At 46.5% G+C, this 25,428-nt stretch overlaps 1 protein-coding gene across 1 annotated transcript in view; it reads right to left on the bottom strand.

Moving 5' to 3' along the window:
• The window catches only part of BMERB1 (bMERB domain containing 1), a 64,113-nt gene extending 39,422 nt beyond the window's left edge, over positions 1 to 24,691 (bottom strand). Inside the window, exon 1 of the mRNA XM_061599933.1 lies at positions 24,586 to 24,691. Within this exon, the coding sequence (XP_061455917.1) occupies positions 24,586 to 24,691 (106 nt within the window). The remainder of the gene's footprint in view (positions 1 to 24,585) is intronic.
• Between the last annotated feature and the right edge of the window lie 737 nt (positions 24,692 to 25,428).

Here is a 25,428-nt window from a genome sequence, read left to right as displayed (position 1 = left end):
CTCCACAAAACGTAAGGGGTCTAAGACCCCCCGAGACCCTGGATGACTACACCCCTGCATGCCACCAAGAAGAGCTATCAGAGTTCAGTGATATATTCCAGCTAGGCATAGTTTGTGTTTGGTACTGGACAGAGCGGGACTCTTGTGCTTCTTAACATCTGTGGCAGGCAGAAATTCAACAGGTTGAACCTTTTCTAGTATTATAGGGGAAAGCTTCACCTGTAGGTTTTATGTCTGTCAGACATCTTATTACTTGCATGTGGGCTCTGATTTATTTTTGGGCCTGCCATTCCACCTGGAAAAGAAGATATAAGTTGGTGGATGCCACAAAGTATATTGCAAATGTTGTTTGTACATTTGTGTCTTCTTTTGCAAGTTGTGTGGAGGGCCTAATCCATATATAGTATGTACTGGGCCCAGAAAAGCCTGTTAGCATCCCTGGGTAGACTCAAGGAAGGAGGGTACCTCACCCAAATATCCTCCAAAACCTAGAGCTGGCACTGAGTGAGTAGCAGTTTGCATACACTCAGTGAGGCTGCAATCCTATACCAACTTCTCCAGTAGACTTAATGGCACTTACTTCTGAGATGACCTGTACAAGATTGGACTATAAAGAGCTTCCCCCGAAGCAGTTTTCTGTGAATCAAGCTGTTGCTGAGGTTCAGCATCGACTGTTTAAAATGAGTTATATGTTCTCCTCGGTTAAAAAAAAAAACCCTCTTGTTTTAGATTGTACAAAAGGAATCCAAAACAACAATTTTTCCCCATCTGCAAAGTAACTGCATATATAGCAAACGACTGCTCTTTCCCCCTGACACCATCACTTGATAACAGGGCTTAAAATAGACCACGGCTTCCCACATTTTGCAGAAATTAGAATGTCAAAGGATGTGAAAAATTCACATCTGCCCACTATTCCTGCATTAAACAACAACAAAAACCAAACACCAGCCCTATTAGCTTAGGCACTGATTTCATGGAGAAAAGGCAAGACTGACAACAATATAATAGGAGTCAAGGCCGATCCAACACAAAGAACCCTTTTGCACGGATCAGGAATAGGGACCATCAGGCCTGGGAGGCCAAATGCAGCCCACCAGGCCTCCCTGTCAGGACTCTCCACAGGCCACACCCCTTCTCCCTAGGCCACACCCCTCACCAACCCTGCTTCACACCCAGAGTGTTTCTGCCAGGCCGAAATGTGTCCTTGAGCTCGGATCATGCCTCTCGCTTGCCAGGATGGAGACAGCGGGTTGTGTGAGTGTGTGCAGAAGCCACCCTACTGTACAAAGGAGACCACCAACGAACGCTCCCTGCACTTTTGCCTCTGGCCCCACCCACCACTGGCATGTGGCCCCTGGAAGGTGGCCCAGAAGAGAATGTGGCCCTTGTGCTGAAAAAGCTTCTCTGCCCCGATTGTGCTGGTACGCTTCAGTACTTTGAGTTCTGTGGATGAATGCTTCGTTCTCATGACCACTTCCATTATCCTCTGAGCACTCTGGTTTCCTGCCATCAGTGCCCACAGCTTGTGGCACTCAAACAAGGGGAGAAGCCACATGCAGGACTCCACATGAACGAGCATCTCACACACTTCTGCAAGCGCTCAGAAAGTCGCTCTTCCAGAGGCATGGAAAAAGCTGAGTGCAAGCAGAGGGGGAAGGCTGTGTTTTCCCCAAACTGGTGCCTTCCAGATGATTTGGACTACAAGTCCCATCAGCCCCAGCCAGCAGGACGATGGGAGCTGTTGTCCTCCAAAACATCTGGAGGGCACCACTTTGGGGAAAGCACTCGTAGGAGAAGGGGCATAGCTCAGTGCTAGTGCATAAGCTTTGCATCAGTGGTGGCTGGTGCCTATTGGGATTCGTGGGGCAGAAGGCAGGGAGCCCAACAGTAGGTGGAGCCAGAGCAAATCACAGGCCACACCAACTCATTCTTGTTTTGTCCCCATCCTCCCTCCCCTTTGCTGAGTTTATTCATATATTTATTAAATGTATATCCCGCCCTTCCTCTCAGAAGGAGCCCAGGGTGACAAACAAAAACACTAAAAGCACCCCAAAACATCTTAAAAACAAAAGAACTTAAAACATATTAAAACAGAATATCTTTTAAAACATATTAAAGCAAAATAGCTTTAAAAACATCTTTTAAAAAATGTATTTAAAAACATCTGAAAAAGCAATTCCAACAAAGACGCAGACTGGGATAAGGTCTCTACTTAAAAGGCTTATTGAAAGAGGAAGGTCTTTGGTAGGCGCCGAAAATATATAGGTGGCGCCTGTCTAACATTTAAGAGGAGGGAATTCCAAAGGGAAGGTGCCACTACACTAAAGGCCTGCTTCCTATGTTGTGCAGAACGGACCTCCTGATAAGATGGAATCTGCAAGAAGCCCTCATCCATAGAGTGCAGTGATCGACTGGGTATATAAGAGGTAAGATGATCTTTCAGGTATCTACAAGAGCAATCCTGAGCCTGAGGAGGAGGGTGTTGAAAGGCAGGGCCACCCCCTGGACTTGCTGTTAAGTAGGAAGGCAGTCAGGTGGGGGCTGAATGAGGATAGGCTGAAGGTGGTGGCACAGTTCTCTATTTGCCCTCATGGACCAGCCTCCACTGCTGTGCATGCAGGTCTAAGTTTCAGTCCTCAGCATTTCCAGTTTGCACTGGAAAATAGCACTGTCTGGAGAGCCCTGCTAGTCAGTGTAGACAACACTGAGCTAGAATTATTGATTGATTGGTTTCATTTCTATCCCTCCTTCCCTCCAAGGAGCTCAAGGTGGTGTACACGATCCCTCCCCCCCATTTGATTCTCACAATAACCCTGCAAGGTAGGTTAGCCCGAGAGACAGAAACTCGCCCAAGGTCACTCAGTGAGCTTCATGGCTGAGTGGAGATTCAAACCCTGGCCTCCCAGGTCACAGGCCAACATCCTAACCATTGCACCACATTTGGGCCAATGGTCTGACTCAGTGTCTGTCAGTTTCCTATTTTTCTAAGGGTGTGCATGGCATTGTCGTTCACATAATGGCCTCAGGAGGGATTCATGAGGTGGATGTTTGCAGGTACAGATGGCTGTGAGAGGTGGCTCTTAATCTCATTTCCTCCAAATACTCTATAAACTCTTTTTCTTCCAGCTTAATGTGCACGCTCCCTTGTAGATGTCTGCTAAAAATATGACGCACAGCCTGATGCTCAACGAAGCTTGCAAAGTCTCATTGCTTTCTGAGGTCTTAACTGCATTTTAAATGGGTGTTTTGGGCACGGCAATGCCATTTGCTTCATAACATCTCCTCGCACTGATATTAAATATTTTCAGCATTATGTCTCCAGGGCTAGTTCAGGTTTGGCAGGAAAACGATCCTGTGATTTCTGGCACTCAGTTCCCGAATATTTACAACAGCTGCAATCCAGTTTTGCACATATGTGCAAGGCATGTGTGCGCCAAAGTGCAAGGGTGGTCCTTTGTAAAAGCCAGGGATGCATTAGTCTACCGTTCAGCGAAGGCCCTTCCAAGATGAAAGTCTTCAATATTCTCCTTTTTATAGCAACCTAGTTCTCCCCCGCACACACAAAAACCCTAGCTCCAATGAATACGCCCCTCCCCAGTTCTCCCAGTCCTCAACCCAGTGTTCAAAAACAATTCCATCGCCAGGGGGAAGGATGTCTCTGAAATAGCAAGCCAGCTTTAGAGCAAGAAGTGGATATTTTGAGCAATCTCTGTAGCAGTTGGATAAATTATTCTAGACGGCTGTGTCCAATCGCACAAAGGCCAAAGCAAAACTGCAACAGCGATTTCCTTTCAAAGGATGATGCATGAAACACTCCTAGATAGGCCAGTAATTAAATAGTTAGGACTAGGATGGTTGTTTTTTGCACGGAAGCCTGGAAGATGGAGATGAAACGCAAGACTGCTCCCCTTGGTCTTTCTTATTTATTTATGGATTCATGTTATCAACTTTATACGCCACCTTTCCTCCAAGGAGCTCAAGGCGATTCCCATGGCTCGCCCTGTTCTCCATGTCATCCTCACCACTGGGCCAAAAGGTGCTTGCAAAACCCTGCACGATTGTCCGGGCTTGCAAAGCCCCGTGCCTTTGCAAAAACTGGTCGCCTGATGTCTTTGTGATGGCAGGGGATTGACAGGTGGTTGGCCACACAGGGTTAGGAAGAATCTGATCCATCATTCCGATCCAGTTCTTTAGCCCTGCATTAAATCATAGGAGGCTTCCCTGGGAGCAGGGACGGGCAAATCTGTCAATTTGGGTTTCTCTCAGTTTCGCATTTTTTCCAATCTTAAATTTAGCTCCCCACATTGCCACATCCATTTTCATTTTTTTGTTCTCTTACAAGTCCTCCTGAAAATTCACCAGCACTTCAGTGCAAATTCCTCCTAATGTATACCTGTTGGTATGCCATTTTCCCTAATATACCCTTTTTTACAAAGCAATTTTCCCTAATATAATTCTTTAAAATGTTATATTCCCGAAGGTATGCATTTTTATACATCCTTCACCCTAGTATATGCATTTTTATACACATTTCTTGGCCCCAGAGCAGCACTGCAAAATTCAGGGAATTGCCAGTTTCGAACAACGGCTCTGCTTTGATTCATGCATTGTTTCAGAAAGTGCAAATTAGGTAGGTTCACCATTCATGTGAACGGAATCGATTTTCTCCCCCATCCCTAAGGCTGGAGGGGGGTGCAAAGTCAACAACCACGATGAGGCAGTTGCCTTTACAAGCGCCAGATCTCTGCTGACACAACCTCTGGGTCTAATCTGCTTGGATGTTTGTGTCCAACAGGGAACTTTGCATGGCTCTGCATGGACATCTCTGAGTTCTTACTCCTTGCTGGAATCAGTGGCTACTAATAGCTATACTCTGCCTCCATGGTCAGAGGCAAAATGGTTCTGAATACCAGTTGCTGGAATCCGCAGGAGGAGAGAGTGCTCTTGCGCTCAGGTCCTGCTTGTGGGTTTTCCACTGGGGCATCTGGCTGGCCACTGTGAGAACAGGAGGCTGGGCTGGATGGACCATTGGCCTGATCCAGCAACCTCTGGATCAGGGGCTGCTGGATCAAGCCAATGGCCCATCTCCAACTTCTTCTTCTGGTCAGGTCTGTTAACTCTGCTAGTAACAGGATGCTCTAACTGTTTCTCTGATGTTTTGAATTGCAGCTAATTACGTGGATGAATTGTTGGGTTGGTTTGTTTTACACCGGTTGGTTTCACTAATCTGAGTTTTCCTGTTTCAGCACTGCTTTTAGCGAGCCACTTGGTCTGTGTCCTCTGGGGCCCTCCTTTTTACTGTGCATTCATGATTCTTTGTGTTCATGGCTCTTTGTGTCGGTTGGCTATGACCTCGCCTTCAGCACTGTTTGTGCCAGCAAAACTTTCAGGGTGACGAAGGAAGCTGCCTTCAACCAAGTCATGCCATTGGTTCATCTAGCTCAGTATTGTCTACACTGACCGGCAGTGGATTTCAGCAGGTTTTAGGCCGGGAACATTACCAGCCCTACCTGGAGATGCCAGGTGTTGAACCTTCTGCATGCAAAGCAGATGCTCTGCCATTGAGCCAAGGCCTTTCTGCAAAGGACAGGCTGCTTCATTTCCAATCAGTGTGTGCCCCGTAACTTCCTGTCACTCTTTAAACCCCAGATGTTCCAGTTTTTGTTTTTGTCTGCACTTTTGTTGCACAAGTGCCCCTCCAGACAGCAATACAAACGATGAGACTGAGGTCATCATACTTTGGACACATAATGGGAAGACATGATTCATTAGAAAAGATAATAATGCTTGGAAAAACAGCAGGGAGTAGAAAAAGAGGAAGGCCAAACAAGAGATGGATTGATTCCATCAAGGAAGCCACAGACCTGAACTTACAAGATCTGAACAGGGTGGTTCACGACAGATGCTACTGGAGGTCACTGATTCATAGGGTCGCCATAAGTTGTAATCGACTTGAAGGTACATAACAACAACAACATTATTATTGTGTCAATGACATGTGGCAGAATACATCCATAAAATAACACCAGTCTGGAGAGGCCCTCAGAATAGCATGATAACAATAAATAGAGGGCACCAAACTAGCAGAGGGACATCTCTTGGGCAGAAGGATGCAAATCCTGAAGCTGAATGTAATAGCAGCCAAACTCCCATAGCATATCCATTAATCTTGCACCATGGGCTTCATGTAAATTGCACCCACAATCATTTATTATTTATTTCATTGAGACCCCACCTTTCCTCCAAGCTCAGGTGACATTCATGCTTCTCCCCCATCCCTTTTCATTCTCGCAACAGCCCTGCGAGGTAGTTTAGGGGCTGAGAGACAGCCTAGCCCCAGATCACCCAGTGAGCTTCATAGCTGAATGGGGATTTGAATCCTGGTCTCCTGCGTCCTAGTCTGACACTCTTAACAGCTACACCCGTGGTTTATATTCTGAAAATAAATAATAGGTACCGTTTCCCCAGTTAATTGTCCTTGTCCTTCCTCTGTTAAGCATGTGAAGACAAGGAGCTACTTAACCGTAAAGTAGCTTGGAGACAAAGCTTGTTGTCAATATCGACAAAGTACAGGAACTGCTACATTCCTATTCCATAAGCTAGGTGCCTTAGGCGAATAAATAGATATTATGGACTCTGTTCCCTAGACTTTGGCAAATAATCCAACACACACACACAAATTGCTCACTGTACAACCTGTCTTACTGAACATTCCTATTTAAAGAGTATTTTTCAAGTGCTTCTCCCCAGTTATGAGTCAGTAAAATAGGATTCATCAACACTTTGCTCTCAGCTCTGCAGAGTAATAACCAGAATGACCGAGACATCTTTGGTTGATTTTCTTCATGTGCTTTGCCTTCTCAAAGTGCGTCTTTCATTTTCTGAATTGTGAGGGGATTTTTTGCACTACAGCAACATTTTGACGCCAGCGTTTGTTTGGCCAGTTGTCTCTTGCTGGGGAAATGTATTGGCGTTATTTCCCAGCTGATTGCCACCATTTGAGGTGACTTTATGAAGCATTTAATTACACTCATTTAATGGCAGCTGCTTAGCACCTCTTTGGCAAACAGAGGCACAGACTAAGGCTGCGTACCTATCAGCGTACGAAAATTAAAGACAAGCGTTGGAATAGATTGTATCATACATTGAAAGCACATGGCTTCCCACAAAGAGTCCTGGAAACTGTACTGATCACTTATCTTTCAGGCTCTTCGTTCCACATTTGTAAAAAAAAAAAAGTATTCCCTTTGACCTAGTATTTCTGCAGCTACGCCGGCTGGTTTAGAGTTTTGCATTAAGAATCCCGAATTATCTTGATCCATTTCAATCCAGTTTCAGGCCTGGACATGGGACTGAAACAGGCTTGGTCACCTTGGTGGATGATATGAGGAGGGCGTTGGATAGGGGCAAATGCACCTTCCTCGTCCTCCTGGATATCTCAGCGGCTTTTGATACCGTGACCACGGCATCCTCCTGGACCGCCTGGAGAGGCTGGGCATTGGGGGCACTGTACTGCAGTGGTTCCGCTCCTTCCTCTCTGATAGGTACCAGAGGGTGGCACTGGGGGATGAGGTTTCAGACCCATGGCCTCTCACTTGTGGGGTGCCACAGGGTTCCATCCTCTCCCCAATGCTATTTAACACCTACGTAAAGCCGCTGGGAGCTATCATCAGGAGATGTGGGCTGCAATGCCATCAGTATGCAGATGACACGCAGCTCTATCTCTCGGTTAAGTCTTCACCGGGGTTGGCTGTGGAAACCCTGTCCAAGTGCCTGGAGTTGGTGAGTGGCTGGATGAGAAGGAATAAGCTGAAGCTGAACCCTGACAAAACCGAGGTACTGTTCATGGGAGACAAGAGAAGGTTGGAGGATGTTAACTTTTTTTTATTTTTATTTATTTATTTATTTATTTATTTAATTTATATACCGCCCTAAGCCCAAGGGCTCTCTGGGCGGTGTACATAAAATAAAGCAATCAGGAATATATAAATACAATAATACAATAGAATCAAACCAACAAAGGTAAACAAAAATAATCAAACAGTAACAAAATACAACAATACATATAATAATACGCATTAAAATGCCTGGGAATATAAAAAGGTTTTCACCTGGCGCTGAAAAGATAGCAGCGTCGGCGCCAGGTGCACCTCATCAGGAAGACCATTCCATAGTTCGGGAGCCACAACCGAAAAGGCCCTATTTCTAGTCACCACCCTCCGAGCTTCTGAATGGGATGGTACTCGGAGGAGGGCCTTAGATGTTGAGCGCAGTGTACGGGTAGTTTCATATTGGGAGAGGCGCTCCACCAGGTATTGCGGTCCCATGCCGTGTAAGGCTTTATAGGTCAAAACCAGCACTTTGAATTTAGCCCGGAAACAAATAGGAAGCCAGTGCAGACGAGCCAGAACGGGTGTAATATGAGCGGACCTTGTTGTCCGTGTCAACAATCTGGCCGCTGCATTCTGGACTAACTGTAGTTTCCGAACTGTCTTCAAGGGCAGCCCAACGTAGAGCGCATTGCAGTAGTCCAATCTAGAAGTTACCAGAGCATGAACGACTGAGGCGAGGTCGTCACTGTCCAGATAGGGACGTAGCTGGGCTACCAATCGGAGATGGTAGAAAGCATTCCTTGCCACTGAGGCTACCTGAGCCTCAAGAGACAAGGAAGAATCGATAAGAACTCCCAAGCTACGAACCTGTTCTTTCAAGGGGAGTGTAACCCCGTCCAGAACAGGGTGAACATCCACCATCTGGGCAGAGAAGGCACTCACTAACAGCGTCTCGGTCTTGTCTGGATTAAGCTTCAGTCTGTTAGCTCCCATCCAATCCATTATCGCGGCCAGGCAACGGTTTAGTACGTTAACAGCCTCACCTGAGGAAGATGCAAAGGAGAAATAGAGTTGCGTGTCATCAGCGTACTGGTGACAACGCACTCCAAAACTCCTGATGACTGCACCCAGCGGCTTCATATTGATGTTGAAAAGCATGGGGGACAGTACCGATCCCTGTGGGACTCCACAATGGAGAGTCCAGGGTGTCGAGCAGTGTTCCCCAAGCACCACCTTCTGTTGACGACCCACCAAGTAGGAGCGGAGCCACTGCCAAGCATTACCCCCAACTCCCAACTCCGTGAGCCTTCCCAGAAGGATACCATGGTCGATGGTATCAAAAGCAGCTGAGAGATCAAGGAGAATCAACAGGGTCACACTCCCCCTGTCCCTCTCCCGACAAAGGTCATCATACAGGGCGACCAAGGCTGTTTCGGTACCAAACCCAGGCCTAAAACCGGATTGAAACGGATCAAGATAATCAGTGTCATCCAAGAGCCCCCTGGAGCCACCCGCTCCAGAACCTTGCCCAGGAACGGAACATTCGCCACAGGTCTATAGTTGTTCAAGTTATCTGGGTCCAAGGAGGGTTTCTTCAGGAGTGGTCTCACTACCGCCGCTTTTAGGCAGTCAGGGACCACTCCCTCTTGCAAAGAGGCATTGATTACCTCCTTGGCCAAGTCAGCGGTTCCGGTCCTACCAGCTTTCACCAGCCAAGAGGGGCAAGGATCCAGCACCGACGTGGTCACCCGCACCAGTCCAAGGATCTTGTCAACATCCTCAAGCTGTACAGACTGAAACTCATCCAATAAATAAGGACAAGACCATGTTCTGGATGCTTCATTGAATCCAACTGCTATAATATTGGAGTCTAAGTCCCAACGAATGCTAGCGATCTTGTCTTGGAAGTGTCCAGCGAACTCATCACAGCGGGCTACAGATGAATCTATAGTATCCCGCGGGCCAAGATGTAAAAGCCCTCATACAGTTTTAAAAAGCTCCGCTGGGCGGGAGAGTGATGCCTTAATACTGGCAGCAAAATATCTCTTTTTTGCTGCCCTCACCGCTGCTGTATATCGCTTAGAGCAGGCACTTACCAAGGCATAATTGCATTCGTCGGGAGTCCGCCTCCATCTGCACTCAAGCCTCCTCCTCTCTTGCTTCATCACTCCAATTGCCCCTGAAAGACCAAGTCCGCAGCCTGGGGGTCATTCTTGACTCCCAACTGTCCATGGAGGCTCAGGTCTCTGCTGTGAGCCGGGCGGCGTTGTATCAACTCCATCTAATACAAAGCCTGCGCCCCTACCTTCCAAACCATATGCTCCCATAGGTGGTACATGCCCTGGTCTCCTCTCGCCTAGACTACTGTAATGCGCTCTACGTGGGGTTAACCTTGAAAACGGTCCGGAAGCAACTGGTACAGAATGTGGCGGCTCGCCTGATTAAGGGTAGCCACCGGTGAGACCACGTCAGTGCTGAAGGAGTTGCACTGGTTACCAGTTGCTTTCTGGGCCCAATTCAAGGTGTTGGTTTTGACCTTTAAAACCCTGCACGGTTTCAGCCCAGTCTATCTGGAAGAGCGCCTCCAGCATCATCAACATTGCCGCCCAACAAGATCAGCCTCAAAAGACCTTCCCTCCGTCCCACCAGTTAAAATAGCTAGACTGGTGAGAACTAGGGAGAGGGCTTTTTCAATCGAGGCACCCACTCTGTGGAACTCCCTCCCAAATGACATCCGCCATGCCCCCTCCATGATGAGCTTCCGCCAGACCTTGAAAACCTGGCTGTTCAGGCAGGCCTTTGGGGTGGGTTAGGTTTTAGTGTTATTGTTGGAATTTTAAGGTTTTAATGTGAATTGTATGTTTTTATGTTGTACGTCGCCTAGAGTGGCTGGTAATAATAATAACAACAACAACAACAACAACAACAACAACAATAGGTTGTTTCTGGTTTCTGGATATTTCATGGTTTCTGCAAGTGCAGGTGCACCCACAGAGGCCTTTCCTGGTGCCTGCAGGATCTCATCTTTCCACTGAAATTATTTATTTCATTTATGAATCGTTTCCCATGAGGCATCCCAAAGTAGTTACAAATTCAGATGTGTGTGAATTTCAAAAGAAGCTGCAGCTGGTGCAAAATGCGGTGGTGCAACTGCTCACTGGGGCAGGGTATCGCCACGCTGCTGAAAGAATTGCACTGGCTACCTATTAGCTACTGGGCAAAGTTCAAGGTTCTAGTTTTGGTGTACAAAGCCCTATACAGCTTGGGACCAGGATACCTGAAAGATCGTCTTATCCCTTATATGCCCAATCGATCACTGCACTCTGCAGGGGAGGGCCTCCTGCAGATACCATCTTATCAGGAGGTCCGTTCCGCACAACATAGGAAACAGACCTTTAGTGTGGCGGCACCTACCCTGTGGAATTCTCTACCCTTAAATATTAGACAGGTGCCATCTCTCTTATCTTTTCAGTGCCTACTGAAGACCTTCCTCTTTCAACAAGCCTTTTAATTTGAGACCTTATCCCAGTCTGTGTCTGTGTTGGAATTGCTTTTTAGATGTTTTTAAACTTTTGTGTGTGTGTTTTAAAGATGTTTTTAAAGCTTTTCTTTAAAATGTTTTTAAAGATGTTTTGTTTTATTATATTTCAAAGTCTGTTTTTATGATGTTTTAAAGGGTTTTTTTATTGCTTTTGTTTGCCGCCCTGGGCTCCTACCGGGAGAAAGGGCAGAATATAAATCGAATAAATAAATAAATAAAGTTTATCGTTTCCTGAAGGAAAAAGATGGCTGTGTTTCCATTCTCATAATGTTTCAGAAAGTGCAGGTCTGATCTATTTGGCTTTCAATGCAAACTGAATCTAATTTCGCCCCATACCTATTCCTTTGATATTATGATTGTGACTATGTTCTCACATTACTTGGGTCATGTCCTGACCCACTGTTACTTCAGTATAATAAAACCATAACACGCTCTAATGCCTCTGCTGTTCTTATCGTGGGATGACTCACGCAACCTCACCTACCGTTGCAACATACCGAAAGCAGTGTGAATGAATGTGATGCTGCCACAGATCAGCTGGCACGAAGAAAAGTTCTTTTTTTGAAATCATGCAAAGGTAATTATGCTCACACTGGGAAGAGTTATGCTTCATTCTCCCAAGCGCTTCTGATCAGTTTCCCAGTGCCTTCTCTTAAACAAATCTATTTTTGGTTTTAAGACACAAATTGAGGCTGGCATTCTGGTCCACTCATGCCTCTCCTGCCTTCAACAGAGAGAGTAAAAGCTTTGCTCACATCCTGTAAGCTTCCTTGAAGGCTTATTTCGCTATAAATAAGAGCACTTACAAACTGCAGGATCTTTTTTTTAAAAAAAATGGGGGTGTACAATAAGATCATCATAAAAGTATCAAATCATAAAACGCAGAACAAAGGGCCAACCCTGAATCAAATCAATCCTCTTGGTGAATCAGAAACATTTTCTGCAGGTGACAAAATATCAGAATTGTAGCTGCCTGTCTGATTTTCATAGGAACGGTGTTCCAAAGCACTAGTGCTGCTTTGCCAAAGGCAACGGAGGTTGCTTCATTAGGGCAAATGGAGCACTGCCCTACCAACCTCAGTCTGCTCTAAGCCAGCCGCCACCTGCCTGCTTTTGTACGTACAACCAGTCCAGGGAGTGACACTATCTGTCAGCTTCCACCTCCTTAGTCTCAGTGTTGCCCTTGAAGGAACTCAGCAGGGAGGGGGAGGAGGGAGGGGGCAAAACTAGAATGAGTTGGCTCCGCCTGGCATTGGCTCTGGCTCCACCTGCTGTTTGGGCTCCTTGGCTTACGCCCCACCAGTCCCAGATGGACACCAGCCACCACTGGCCAAATGTTTTAGTCTACGTAGAAACTGAACAAATACGTGATAATGGAGTGGGACAGTCAGGAGGGCTTCTCCAGATGAATTGGAAAGAAGCAGAACAGCCTCTGGCCTGTAAGATGCTAGGAAGCCCCTACGTATAACTCAGGGTTCCAGATCAGAGTAGGAGAGAGAGAGAGAGATGTTCTGATGATGTTCCTAATACCTTGGCTTGACACCTAGGCTTAGTATATGTCAAGCATGGGACACTGGAGGCATTCAAGAGGCAGCTGGACAGCCATCTGTCAGGAATGCTTTGATTTGGATTCCTGCATTGAGCAGGGGGTTGGACTCGATGGCCTTGTAGGCCCCTTCCAACTCTACTATTCTATGATTCTATGAAACCTGTGGCCCTGCAGATGTTGCCGGACCCACCCCTGACAAATATGAAGGTCTGTGAACCACATTCCACATGAATCCATAGTGTGTGTGTGTGTGTGTGTGTGTGTGAGAGAGAGAGAGAGAGAGAGAGAGAGAGAGAGAGAGAGAGAGACCCTCCAGATGTTGCTGGACTCCAGGTCCCAATAGCTTCAGCCTGTGCAGCCGATGGGGAGGAACAATGGAAGTTGTAGTCCAACAGTAGTTGGAGGGCCACAGGTTCCCCATCCTTACCTTAAGAGACATGTAAGAGCTCCCTTTTCCTGATGTGCTTTTTAGAAACTTTGTACTATTCATAAAGATACTTGTTTAAGAACATAAGAGCCTGCTGGATCAGGCAAGTGGCGTATCTAGTCCAGCATTCCGTTCTTATAGCAGCCAACCAGATTCCTGTGGGAAGCCTGCAAGCAGGACCTGAGCACAAGAGAACTCTCCCCTCCTGCATTTTCCAGCAACTAATATTCAGAAGCATCCTGACTCCAACTATGGAGACAGAGCACAGCCATCATGGCTAGTATACCCTTATCCTCCATGAATTTGTCTAATCCTCTTTTAAGCCACTCCAACTTGGTGGCCATCACTGCCTCCTCTGGGAGCGAGTTCCATAGCTCCATAGGCAGGAATGGCAGGATATTATTATTATCATCATCATCAACAACAACAACAACAACAACAACAAAACAATTTGCTTTTATCTATCCTGAATCTTCCAGCATTCACGTTCATTGGATGTCCACAAGCTCTAGTGTTCCAAGCTTCTTCAGCTGGTGAGTGGCTGTGACCCCAAACTGGACAAATGCAAATAAAAATTAAGTGGATCCCATATTCAATGGCATATTGTAAGGACAGTCACTCATGTTACCCTTTTAAGAGGCAGAGCAGCCCTCCCAAAATGCAGGCTTGGAAGAGCCAGCTCCGGCTCCAATATGACATTTTCCTCCACTAACAAATTCACACAAACTGGGACACATTGCGCCAGAAGGTGAAATCCGCAGGAGGGTTTTGTTGGCAAGATTAGGCGAACGCACTCTTGCCTACCTTGGATCTTTTTCTACAAAATCCACAGGGATTCTGGAAGATGGTGCGTGCAGATATTTTTCTGTGGAAGGGAAAAAAATAGTGCAGAACAAACAGCCTAAAGCTAATAAAACGTAGGAACCCTTCTTGTTTACATGCTCCATTGATGTTAACGGGAGCACAGTTGTCGCCTTTCATGACTCCCATTCATAGGTAGTGGAACTTGGTTTGTCCCAACCATCAACACAAAAGGCCCTTCGGACGTCCTTTTTTATTGTGCATCCATGATGGTTTGTGCTCGTGATGCTATCAGAGCGATTAAACTCGACTCAACTTTCAATACTATTTGTGCCTGCAGAAGTTTCAGGCGGACGTACTGCTTTGTTTTTCAGTCGGCGCATGTACCGTAACCACAACTTGGAAATAATTAGTTACAAGTAACGAATTACTTGTAATTCATTACTTTTTTGAGGAATGAGTGGGTAACTCCTTTACATTTTGATTGTAATGGAACTAGGAGTAATTTTATTACTTTTGTGGAATAATTGTAATGTTTCCAGCATTACTTTTGGGTATTACTGGGGGGGGGAAAGCAGGGGAAGTCTTCTGCTCCTCTGATTTGTGGATGAAAATCATGTGCCTCAAACTGGGCTTCTGTGCAGCGTCGCTCTTCCCTCCTGCTCTGTGGGGGGGTAGGAGGCAACAAAGTGGAGAGTGAGACGGGGTGGAGTGGAGAAAACAATTGTTTAAAGAAATGGATGGTGGTGGGGAAGAATGGAGTGGAGGGGAAAGGAGCCAGAGGGCAAGAACATGGATAAAGGAGGAGAAGGAGGCAGCAACAGAATGGAGATAAAGGACTGTGGAGGTGAAAGATGACAGTGTGTGTGTGAATACTGTGTTTGCATTTGGCACACAAAGTGGCCTCCACCACCCTCTCTGGCTACTGTGCCGCATTTGCAGTATTTTAACTTTTTTGCATCTCAGGGGAAAATGTTTGCTTGAGTGAGTTGGTGGCAGGGCAGGGTCTGGGATGTGATTAAGTGAGAGAGATTATGCTTGCTGGCTGAGTGTGGTGGTGGTGGGTTGCACTTGGTTTGATGTGCAAAGATCTGAGTAGTGGCCTCTGCCTCCCTCCCCACCTCCCTTTCCAGTGGAGAAACCACCATTGCTATCTTATGGATAAAAAGAATTATTCTACTACCTCTTATGTGTGTGTTTATTTTTAATGTTGTTTTAGGCTACTTAGATGTGCAGCAGCCAAGGCCAGCACCTCGTAGGCGTTCTTTTAAAAAAGTAACTGAAATGTAATTGTAGTGATTACTCTTGAGAAAAAGTAAAGTAATCAGTTACTTTCAGAACAATTGTAATTGTAACGGTAATGACTACTTTTTTGGGCCATGTAATTGTAACTGTAATTTATTACTTTTTAAAAGTAATCTTCCAAGCTCTGACCGTAACTTCCTCCTGAAATCCTGCAACCTTTTATACCGCAAAAGTTCTAGGTTGTTGGCTTATCGTCCCTCTTTTGTTGCTCTATAGCACAAGAATACCCCTCCAAACAGCAGTGAAGCAATAACATTGAGGAAGCGTTGCAGAATAAAGCAAAATGATGTGTGGATGGCCCAGGATAAATCCACCACTAATGCACTATTATCACATCAAAGACATGTTGCAAAAGTTACCTGAAAAAAAAAAAAACAACCCCAGTCTGGAGGAACCTCTTGTCCCTATCAGTGCAATCCCAGACTTGTCAATGCAGAAGTCCTGCTGAGTTAAATGGAACTTTTGCCACTATAAGTAGTATAGGACTATAGTCTAAAATAACATTAAAAAAAAAAAAGCAACCAAAAAAGATCCAGGGTCTTTGATCCCCGTTGAAGAACACTCTGCCGGTCGCAGCAAGTCTATGATGCTGCAACCCCCTGCATGCTTACTAAATGAACCTGCATAGGATTGCAGTGTATAAAACGATCATAGTGATGACCATAAACTTGGACTGATTTTAAAGAGGATTAGACACATTCATGAAGGATAAGGCAATCAATGGCTACTAGCCATGATGGCTATGCTCTTCTTCCATGGTGGGAAGCAATATGCTTCTGAATATCAGTTGCTGGCCAGAGCTTGGAAAAGTTACTTTTTTGAACTACAGCTCCCATCAGCCCCAGCCAGCATGGCCACTGGATTGGGCTGATGGGAGTTGTAGTTCAAAAAAGTAACTTTTCCAAGCTCTGCTGGGAACCACAGGAGGGGTAGGATTAACATACCCTTCCATCCCTACTCTGAGTAGACCCATTGAAATTAATACTCTTAAGTTACTCATGTTCATTCATTTTAATGCGTCTGCACTGGGCAGGGCTGTCATTGAATACAATGTGCTTCTGAAGGCCGGTTGCTGGGAATTACATCTAGAGAGAACATATCTAATGAAGTTGAATGTTGGAAGATTCAGCAGGACAGCCAAAAGAAAGCACTTCTTCATGCAAGATACAGCGAAAAGATTAAATTCACTCCTACAGGAGGCAGTGATGGCCACCAACTTGGATGGCTTTTAAACAGGATGAGACAATTTCATGGAGGAGAAGGCTATAAATGGCTACTAGCCACATTGGCTATCCTCTTCCTCGATGGTTAGAGGCTGTATGCGTCTGAATACCAGTTGCTGCAAACCGCAGGAAAGGAGAGCGCCCTTGTGCTCAGGTCCTGCTCGTGGGCTTTCCATAGGCAGCTGGGTTGCCACTGTGAGAACAGGGTGCTGGACTAGACGAGCCACTAGCCTGATCCAGCAGGTTCTTCTTATGTCCCAATGTGTTTTTTTCATACGGGGTATAAAAGAAAAAGACAGGGAATAAATGCACACACAAAAGCTACCTTTAAAACTTACTGGTTTACCAAAAACATATGGCCAACGACAGTCCAGTGACTGTTTCTGAAGATGAACGCTTTAAGACTTTCCCAGGCACCTTCACTAAAGGTGAATGTGGTGTGCGTATTGCAGGCACTTTAATAATCAATACAATGTAATAAATAAATGGGAACGCTTTTTCCTCCACAAGAGTTCTAATGCTGGGAAAAGATTCTGCGATCGTCTTAGAATAAGCTTAGGACAGCTGTTTTTGACTAGTTGAAACCTGCAAAAGGAGTGACTGAAAAGGACTGAGGCAGCAGTGGCTTAGTGCTTTTATAAATAGCAGATTCTCAATTAAAGGATGACCAAACACCTCCATCTGACTCTGGGACCCAATTCATATTTGTTTCGATTCTAAACGAAGGCTTTTAGTGTAGTGGCACCAGTAATTTGGGACGCAAATGAAATCACACAGGGAGAATTGATTTAATTCTGTGTCAGTCTTTGTTCAGTATTGTATGATTTTATAATTTTATGTTTAATGATTTTATTGTACACAGCTCCAATGGGTTTTATGAGCTGGCAGTTTTCAAACATTCTTATAAATAAATACATAAATTAAGAAGATATTTTTCTATTTAACCGGAACAGGCATGAAAAATAGCAAGCTCTGCTCAGAAGAGTCACTTAAGATAGCAGAAGGTATAGCTCAGATCTCTCTCTGGCTTATCAGTGGCTTTGACTCATTTGTGGAGGGGAAGGGATGTACTGAATTTTTGCCAGCCACCACATTTGCTTTCATAGACTTCATAAACAGCGCCAAAGGGGGTCGTCTTTCCAACTGCTGGACCCGTATGGCTACGTGAAGGAAAAGCAGTGCTCTCTACAAGAACCATAAGCTGAAAATTAAAATAAGGCTGCAATCTTAAGAATGTTTATTGGAAGTGAACTCCAGCAAAATCAAAAAGTTCAGGATGAAAAGGTTTGGGGTTTTTTAATGCTGCTGTTTCTCTTTCACAAATCTAAGATGTGGCTCTGCACACACCATACATTTAAAGCACATGTAAAGCAGATGGCTTCCCTCAAAGAATCCTGAACATTGCTGTATACCCAACAGGGCGACAATTCCTAGAGCCTTTTAAGAAATTGCAGTTCCCAGGATTCTTTGGGGGAAGTCATGTGCTTTAAATATGCTTTAAATGTATGGTGTGCACGCAGCCTGAATGTCAGGTGTGGGGAACCTTTGGCCTCCAGGTGTTGCTGAACGACATCTCCCATCAGCCCCAGCAAGCAAGGCCAATGGCTAGGGATGATGGGAGTTGTAGTTCTGAAACACCTGCAAGACCAGAGTATAAGAGGGATGAACCAACCAAGTCTGGGGCTGCTTAACCAACTGGACAGATATTCTCACATTTATTATTATTATTATTATTATTATTATTATTATTATTAATAATAATAATAATAATAATAATAATTTGCTTCATACACAAAGCAGATCTCTAATCAACTTACAACATATTTAAAATGAAAACCCTATCCATAGGGTCGCCATAAGTCGGAATCAACTTGAAGGCAATACGTATACATAAATATATCATATACAAAGCAGATCTCTAATCAGCTTACAACATATTTAAAAGTATAAGCATAGATAAAAATGTGTCATAATAAAAACACTTGCAGTTCATAAAAATCTACACAGTAAGCCCCAATGACAGCAGCAAAAATGTCTGGCAGCACGTCTAACAGCAAACAACATCATCATAGTTGACAAAAGCTTGGGGGTGAGAGAATTAATTTTTACCTGGTGCTGAAAAGATGTCAGTGAAGGTACCAGGTGGACCTAACTGGGGAGAACATTCCACAACTGGGGAGCCACAACTGAAAAGGCCCTTTTCCTTGTCACTGTGATACTGAGCCTGAGGCTAGTGGTCAGAAGGCTCTGGAACTCAAGCCAGGATCCTTGAGGATGCCCTATCCCAAGTTTGGTTCACTTGAGGAGTTGAGCATTTCTCACTCAATGATGCCAGCCTAATGGTGCCTCAGGCAGGAGGTCACAGAAAACAGAAGAAGTCCTCATCTTCAGGTCAGGAGATTGGCTATTAAAGATTCATGTTCTTCAGGTGGGGCCGTGGAGCTTACTAGGAGGAGATGGATGGATGGACTCATAAAGCCTTATCTCCATAGCTCTGTGGTAGAGCATTGGCCTTGCATGCAGGTTCAATCCTCGACATCTTCAGGGAGGTCTGGGAATGTCCCCTGCCTGAAACCCTGAAGAGTGGCTGACAGACATAATATTGCTCAATCCTTTTTCCTGCAGGGTTCAGGTGCATGAGAAACTCTCTTGCACACCCAAACCAAGCAGGATTGAACTCCTTGCACATCAGTCGATGTCCAGGGGGTTCAAGCCTGCTGCCTGCCGGGTTTGGGTGATTGAGAGAGTTCCTCACATGAACCAAGCAGGATTGAGCTCCCCACACATCAGCTGATGCATACAGAGTTCCAGCCTGCTTTCTACAGGGATCCAGCAAGGTTCTACCTGCTCCACAACCTGATGTCTCATATGACATCAGATGTGAGTCAGGTGGACGTGATTTGTGGGGAAAGGCCTGGCGTGCCACATTTGGCCTATGGGCTGGAGGTTCCCCACCCCTGGTGTAGACAGTACTGAGCTAAATGGACCAAAAGTCTGACTCAGTATAAGGCAGCTTCCTCCAGACTTGGGTGGAGCAAGTGGCTCAACTGGAGCTCTCCATGGTGTTGATGTGCTTTATGGTCAAGTGGATCAGTTGGAGCTTTCCATGGTGCTGACTTGCTTTCTGGGGACCTGCCACAAATGGATCAGAACAACAACGTTCCTCATTGAAATGCGCTTTGACTCCTGTCCCCCCATGGTCACGTCCACACCATACGTTTAAAGCCCATTTACAAACTACAGTTCCCAGAATTATTGGGGAAAGCCATGTGCTTTAAATGTATGGTGTGGATGTGACCAATTTTTTTTTCTGGTGCCCCCACTATATAAGCTACTAAAGAATAAGCCACAGGAAGTCTTTTTCACCTGATATGGTTGAGAAAGCTAGAACGTATGCCAGGCTCTGTGTGCTTTACACATCTGCAAAAATGCTAGGCACTCCAATTGATATACAGTGAGTATTGCTCAGAAACTAAACTTTGATTAAGCATTTAGGTTTCTTTTTTTTTAAAAAAAGTGGTCTTGATCTGGATTGGGTCCCTCTTGCTTCCTATTTCCTGTATCTTATAGATGAGATTATCCAACCTATGGCTGGGCTGCAATGGAACGGGGAGATCACAGAACACTTGGAGGGGAGGATGCGAAGTTTTTGGGAGAGAAGATCATGAATTATTTTGCTTGTTTATAAATATATATATATATACTGCTTAACAGAATAAAAACTCTCTCAACAGTTTGCAATAAAAATACAACTATTAAAATGCCAACAACGTTCAATAAAATTACCTTTAAAAAACTGGATGAAAACAAGACAAAAATGCACCTGTATAGCACAAATACAACTGAGCCGTGTACAAACCAAATATTAAACATTTAAGACTCAGAGTCCAGGAAAGCTTGGGTAAACATATACGTCTTTTAAGAGGCATTGAAAGGTCATTGCTGTCTCCACCTCACGAGAAAGCAGAGGGCAGGCTTTCCAGAGGGTGGGTGAAATGGCCAAGAAAGCCTGCATCTGCATTGTCACCTAGTGACAATCTGCTATCGTGGGATGATCAGCAGCATCTCCTCAGAAGATCTCAGCTTAGCCTGATCCTGACCTCAAGTTGTTTAGGGCTTTAAAGGCAAACAGCAAACCTTGCACTTGACTTGGTAGCTAATAGGAAGCCAGTGCAGAACTTTTAACACGAGTACAGTATGTGTAAAGCTGGGTATCACATTAAGCACCCCAACGGTGACATTTTGCACTAGCTACAGCTTCCGATCAAGGGACAAGGGTAGTCCCACATACAGCACATTAGACATACAGTCTAATTGCAAGGTTACCAATGTATGGACTGCCATGGCAAGGCCATCCCTACCCATGATCATTCATAGCTGGTGCACCTGCTGAAGATGGTAATGGGTGCTCTGAGCCACTGGGGTCACCTAGGTCTCTGGGGATAGCATTGGGTCTGAGAGCAACCCCAAACCCTCGTGGCTGTATAATAAGTCAATCAATGGCTACTAGCCATTGTGGCCAGGTTCTGCCTCCGTGGTCGGAGACAGTATGCCTCTTCTAAGTGGGAAGTGTGCTGGTGTCCTCCGGTCCTGCTTTTGGGCTTAGGTATCTGGTTGGCCGCTGCAGTTTGCTGGAGACTGTAGTTCTGTGAGAGGTAGACTGCAGTTCTTAGGATTCTTTGCTTCCCCATTCTATGCATTCAATGTGCAGTGTGTAGCCACCTCGTATGGGCAAAATGCAGGATTTTTTTTAAAAAAAACCCTGTGGTGTCAGAATTAACAGATGGGCCACAAAAGTGGGTTCCGTGAGCCCTTGTGGTGGCTAAGAAGGTTATACTTCAAGGTAGGAAGGACAAACAATCACCAGCTATCACTCAGTGGTTCACAGAGGGGAGAGCTGTAGCTCAGTGACAGAATGTCTGCCTTGCATGCAGAAGGTCTCGGGTTCAATCCCTGGCATCTCCAAGGTAGGGCTGGAAAAGACTCCAGCCTGAAATCCTGGAGAGCCACTGCCAGTCAGTGTAGACAATACTGAGCTTCCTATGTTCCTAAGATCTCCCTGCCCTTTCTGCATGGCTTATAATCACCGATTTCATTTAGACACTTATTTGGACGGTGTATATTAATGTATACGGGATTGATGGAATCTTGTCATTGTCAGTGTCAGCTGGCAAGGGATTGCTCTTGTCAGTTGCTTGTTCTTCCCTTTTTCTGTGACAATTGCAAATAAAACTAATTGGGTCCTTTAAAAAAAAAAACTAACTACCAGTCTACCACTGCTGTGGGAATCATTCCCAACACTGAAGGAGTCGAAAGGTTGTTGTCGGCAATTGCTTCCTCACCTCCCCCAACCACGATAGTATGCGTGAAAATGCATCAAATGAGTGAAAACTCCGTATGGAAGTGCAAATTAGCACTGCTATGAATAGATGAGAATATGCTTTGCATGCAGAATGTCCCAGATTCAATTCCTGGCATCTCCAGGTAGGGCTAGGAGAATCTCCTGCCTGAAGCCCTGGAGAGCTGCTGCCAGTCAGTGTAAACAACACTGAGCTAGACGGACCAATGGTCTGACTCAGTAAACGGCATCTTCCTGTGACAGAGTGAAGGGCCATAGCTCAGTGGTGGAGCAGCTGTCTTGCATGCCAAAGGTCCTGGGTTCAAGTCCTGGCATCTTGGACAGCTGCTCCCAGTCAGTATGGATAGTACTGACCTGGATAGGTCAGTGGGTTTGACTCAGTATAAAGCAGTGTCCTGTGTTCCTGGGAGCATAATGCGGGCTTCTGAGCAGGGTGCACACACAAGCACCCATCAGCTGATGGACAGTAGGAATGTGCATTGCTCAAGGAGAGGGAAGCCACTGAACAGAAGCCACTTCACTCCCCCAGTGCTGCTCCTCGAAGCCCTTTGCAAGCCTTTCCAGCACCTTTTCTTTGTACCTCAGATATGTCATGTGATTGACCGATGGGTTGCCCACCTGTCAAAGTTGGCCTGTAGAGATCTGCCTTCCCCCCTCGGAGCCCAAAAGGTTCCCCACCTCTGCTTCAAGGTGTGAGGCATCCTCCTAACTGCATTCAGTGATGCACATCATCAACTGGAGGGGAGGGATACCTTCCTTGCCCTGCTGCCATAAGCGAGATGGACCAATGGTTCTGATGCCGTTCTACAGGTGTCAGCTATAAGGCAGCTTCCTGCATTCAGAGAGGCTACCACACCCAAAGGAAGATCAACTCTACACCTTCCTGAAGAGCCTGAAGAAAGCAGTCCAGGGCTTTCAGAGTGATTTTGCAAGGAATTCTGGGCACATCTTGATTTCCTGGGAAACTGACAGAGAGGCTGCATTGCTGTATAATGGACCAAAAGTCATTCTTCCTCCCAATGAAAGGGTTAACAACACAACTGCGGTCTTTGGGGCAATTGAAATGGGGTTGGGGTTAGAATCCCAGCCGCTTCTTTCCATTCATGGTTTTGGAGCGCTGGTCGTCAATGAGTGTATTCTTGGGAGGAGCAGGAAGGATTGAACTAGCAACAGAGTTGGCCGGCCGGAGCCTTTGTTAAGCCAGCCACTTCAGCCTGTCTGTAACGCCTCCCCTCCTTCTCCCTGCGCTGTTTCTTCTCCTACTGCTTAAACATGATGCTGCGGGTGGGTTTGGGGAGAGAACAAACAAAGGACAAATCTTTATCCAGGTTGCTCCCACAAACCTTCTCGGTTGCTCCTTCCCCAGCAGCAGTGCAGTCTGCTGTGAAGGTCCAGGGCTTTGGGGGCAGGGGTGTTTTTGTTTCCGTGTTTTGCAAAGTAACTTGAGTTACAAGATGTGGAGAGGGAAGACAAAACAAACGAGGAGGGGAACCACCAGATCTCCCTCCCTTTGCTTTCTCCCTCCTTCGCTCCTTTCCTCTCATAAAGGAGAGGAATGAGAGAGAGACCTTTTTTCTCTTAGAAATGAGATGGCAAAGATGATTACTAGAAAAGCTTTCCAGAGGCGATAAAGCCTTTTGTTCCTAGGAAGCAGTTGCACAACTGCATGGCAATACTGGAACGCTCTCTCTCTCTCTCTCTCTCTCTCTGTGTGTGTGTGTGTGTGAGAGAGAGAGAGAGAGAGAGATTGGAGGCCATTTGAGGAAGGGCCATAGCTCAGCGGTGTAACTTCTGCTTTGCATGCAAAAGGTCCCGGTTCAATCCCTGGCATCTCCACTTAGGGCTGGGAGAGTCTCTGCTAGAAACCCTGGAGGGTTGCTGCCTGCCAGTGTGGACAGTGCTGAGCTGGATGGACCAACAGTCTGACCCAGTATAAGGCAGCTTCCTTTGTCAGGGAAGGCCGTAGCTCAGTGGCAGAGCATCCGCCTTGCATGCGGAAGGTCCCAGGTTCGATCCCTGGCATCTCCAGGCAAGGTTGGGAGAGACCCCCTGGCTAGAACCCTAGAGAGCTGCTGCCAGTCAGTGCAGACAATACTGCAGTAGATGGACCAATGGTCTGACTCAGTATAAGGCAGCGTCCTAAGTTCCTGCTGTGACCAGCAGCAGCTCTCCAGGCTCTCAAACAAAGAAGGGTCTTCATCAAGGCAAGCAAGTGAGCAAGGGCTGTCGCTCAGTGGCAGGGCACCCGCCATGCATGTAGAGGCTCCCAGGTTCAGCCCCCAGTGGCACCTCCAGGTAGGGCTGGAAGAGACTCTGGCCTGAAACCCTGCAGAGCTGCTGCCAGTCCGTGTGGACAATACTGAGCTAGATGGACCAACGGTCCGCCTGGGCATAAGGCAGCTTCCCACCTCTGTTGGAAGAGCTGCTGAGCTCCCTGCCCTCTTCAAGTACAGATGCCGAAACCTGGAGAGAGGGAGAGGGAGAGATAGAGATCGCACGCACACAGAGAGCATTGACAGGGAGGCAGACCATCTGAAGCGCTTACCTTTCCCCAGCGCCTCGGCTCTCCACTCCGTCTCCTCCACCGCCCCGTAGCGTCGGGGAGGTTTCTCGGCTTCCGAGCTGGCCGAGATGGATCTCTTTAACTCCATGCCGGCACCTTCGGGGCTGGACCCTTTGCTCTGGATGGTTGGGGGCCGAGGGGGCTTCCCCTCCTTCTAGCAGTCCATCCCAGCCCGAGGGAGGGATGGCGAGAAAGCGAGCTGGGTTCCAAAGGGCTTCGGGGCTCCTCGGGGTGCCGGCGCGCCTGCCCGTCTTCCTGTCCACCGTCGCGCTAGCGAGCCGCGCAGAGCTCACCGCATCCCTCCACCGCGCTGGTGGTACCCAAAGGTGGAAGAGGCGAGGGGAGGGGGGGGGAAATATGCAGCGCGCATGCTCAGTGTAAAGATGGTATTGAGAAAAGCGCACGAGAGAACGCAGGGGAGGGGAGGGGAAGGAAGGCCAACCAGGAAGACAAACATGCCGTAGTGAGGAGGGAGGGTGGGCACTGGCGGAGGGCAGAGAAACGCTATCCGGGGCCCTCACAGAGATGGCCAGACTGTCCTCGCCTGACCTTTGTTGCGGGGAGAGGGAGGAGAAGGAGGAAGAGACATCTCCCCCCCAAATCCAACCCTTTGTTGTTGAAGTGGGAAGCCATAAGATCAGTGGTGCCATCAGGGAGGACTTTGGGGCCCAAGCCCAGGGGCCCCACTCAACAGAATGTGTTTCTTTGTGGCACTAAACACTGTAACACTAGAACTTGGGGACATCCAATGAAACTGAGGCTGTGGGCACACCACTCCAGTGGAGTCTAGTGGCTCCATGTCAGTGGGACAGTGGGAAAAAATGT

Source organism: Rhineura floridana, chromosome 17 (genome assembly GCF_030035675.1).
Source record: "Rhineura floridana isolate rRhiFlo1 chromosome 17, rRhiFlo1.hap2, whole genome shotgun sequence".
NCBI lineage: Eukaryota > Metazoa > Chordata > Lepidosauria > Squamata > Rhineuridae > Rhineura > Rhineura floridana.
Note: the sequence above shows the minus strand (reverse complement) of the source record. Positions and strands in the feature narration are given on the sequence as shown.